Genomic DNA, 2,047 nt, shown 5'->3' on the forward strand with positions numbered 1-2,047 from the left:
GCGCCGAAGGTCTGGCTGATGCCGTGCTCGGGCCTGAAGGGACCCGGCGCCCTCAGCTTTTCCCCGGCGACGCCTCGCGCTCTCCTCAGCCCCTTCTCCTCCCCATCTCGCCCCCCAGTCCGCTGTCCTGTCTCCAACCCGGCTCGGGGAAAACTCCCAGCGCCAAAGACATCCACATCAAAAGCTGAGGTTTCAGACAAAAAGCTGCCCCTACCCACAACTCGGAGGCTCCAACCAGCCACTGATTTTTACTTTCTCCCTTTAAATACCTATTCTCTGGCTTAAAAAATTCCTTTTCTTTATTCTCCCTTTCTAAGCTTGCCCTTTATTACATTTGGTGATGTTATTTTCGTTTTTATTTTTTCAGCCGGCCCGACTCTGATTTGCCGACATGTCTCAAGCCTCAGCAGCTCAACCCGCGGGCTAGAAACCTCACATTTCCAAGCTGGGCTCGCAGCTCGCTCGGCTCGGGGCAAGATCTTCTCCCCCTCCCTCCAGCTGAAACCTCGCAGAAAACTCCCCCTGCGGTCGACTGGAAAATGAACTCACCCAAATCTCGGTAGGCAGCGGTGGAGGAGGGCTCGGCCAATCAGGAGGCGCTCCCGCCAAGACGGCCCCGCATTGGCTGTGGGGAAAATCAATTATCAAATAATCGATCAGCAGGGAGCTTCGATCTGCCCGGAATGCAAACTGCCAGTCGGGATTCCCGCCCTGATGGTGGCTAAAAGGCTGACTTTCCCAAAGCAGCCAGCCCCTCGCCCCCATCGCCCCCACCCCAACCCACCCCGCCAGCTGCACAAGGAAACCTCACCCCAAACTGGGGGGTGGGGGTGGGGGCATTGTTAGGGGGAAGAGTTGAGACAGATGAGGGGGCTCCTGTCCCAGAGATTGTTTGGAAAAGGTTAGAAGCTCTAAAATGTATTGAGGCCAACTCTTAACAAGCGCAAACTAAAAGAGAATTTGCTTCAGCCCGAGAGGTAGGGCTCGAGTTTCTATTAAGTGGGCTCTGGAGGAGCAGGGGGCACAGGGCGAGCATCAGACCGGAGATCTGGAATCAGGTCCCACCGAGCGCACGTCGCCTCCCTAAGCGACATCTATTGCTTCTTTGAGTTCTGTGCGCGAGTCGGCGCCCGGTCCCCCCAGCAGTGGATAGTGGAGTTCCCATAAAGCACAGCCGCTGAGTCTACCCAGCTTCCCGCACACCACTCGCTCCTCCACACGGTACTCGTCCCAGAGCCTCAGATGCGCTTTGCCTTCAAAGAGATCCGAGTGTTTAAACCCCCGCCCCTAGAGTCCCTTCTCTCTCCCTCTCTCTCTCTCTCTCTCTCTCTCTCTCTCTCTCTCGTTTTAGGGTCTTGTACTTTTCTCCACCGCCAACATGTATACAGTTTTCTGGCACAAACGCCCCGCCACAGGCACATCACGCGGGAGGTGAAGGCAGGCCCGCGTGTCAAAGCCAAGGGGATCCAGGTGACGTACCAGCGCCTTTATGCCCCTGCCTGACATCCTCCCCAACCCCCTGTGAACTTGCAAACAGACTTTCAGGCCAAGATGGAACCTCTGGGTCTCAGGAAGGCGATTTCTCTGTTTATTTCTCGGGAAACTGCGCTGGCTGGGCAGGCAACACAATCCTTTTACGATTACCGAGAGACCCAAACTGGGCCGGCAGCCTGCAAGCCCTTTCCCGAACCCCCAGCCCAGCGACTCTGGCCAATACCCGAGCGCCTTCGGAAGGCGGCTCGCGGGGGTAGGAGCAGGCCCGCCAGGCATCCGCGCCGCTGGTCATAGGGGGAAGCCAGGGGAGGGGGTGTCAAGCCAAACCTTGACTTGGGCGAATCTACGTTTATGATCTTTAAATGAAGTGTGAGGAAAATTGTGTAAGTATAATTTAACTCAGAGAAATTTCCTGCGAAATACATTTCGATGACTGTAGACTTTTAACAGCCCTAGGGGTTCTCCGGCAAGCCTTAGGTAACCAGCTTGGAGTTACCTCAACTCTGCAGCCACATTCTCAAGTTTGGAAAAGGCCAGTTTGGGGATATATATA

The 2,047-nt window shown here is 55.5% G+C and overlaps 1 protein-coding gene across 6 annotated transcripts in view; it reads left to right on the plus strand.

Moving 5' to 3' along the window:
- The window catches only part of LOC106724482, a 7,794-nt gene that overhangs the window by 884 nt on the left and 4,863 nt on the right, over nt 1-2,047 (plus strand). For 3 of the 6 annotated variants that reach the window (XM_014532075.1, XM_014532072.1, XM_014532074.1), the window contains exons 2-3: nt 368-559; nt 1,352-1,470. In XM_014532075.1, coding sequence (XP_014387561.1) covers nt 368-559; nt 1,352-1,470 — 311 coding nt within the window. Of the gene's footprint in view, nt 1-6; nt 190-367; nt 560-1,351; nt 2,023-2,047 lie in introns of those variants that run through there. The other 3 variants (XM_014532071.1, XM_014532073.1, XR_001360291.1) reach the window with 2 other exon arrangements.

The sequence above is a fragment of the Myotis brandtii genome, unplaced genomic scaffold (genome assembly GCF_000412655.1).
Source record: "Myotis brandtii unplaced genomic scaffold, ASM41265v1 scaffold84, whole genome shotgun sequence".
NCBI classification, from domain to species: domain Eukaryota; kingdom Metazoa; phylum Chordata; class Mammalia; order Chiroptera; family Vespertilionidae; genus Myotis; species Myotis brandtii.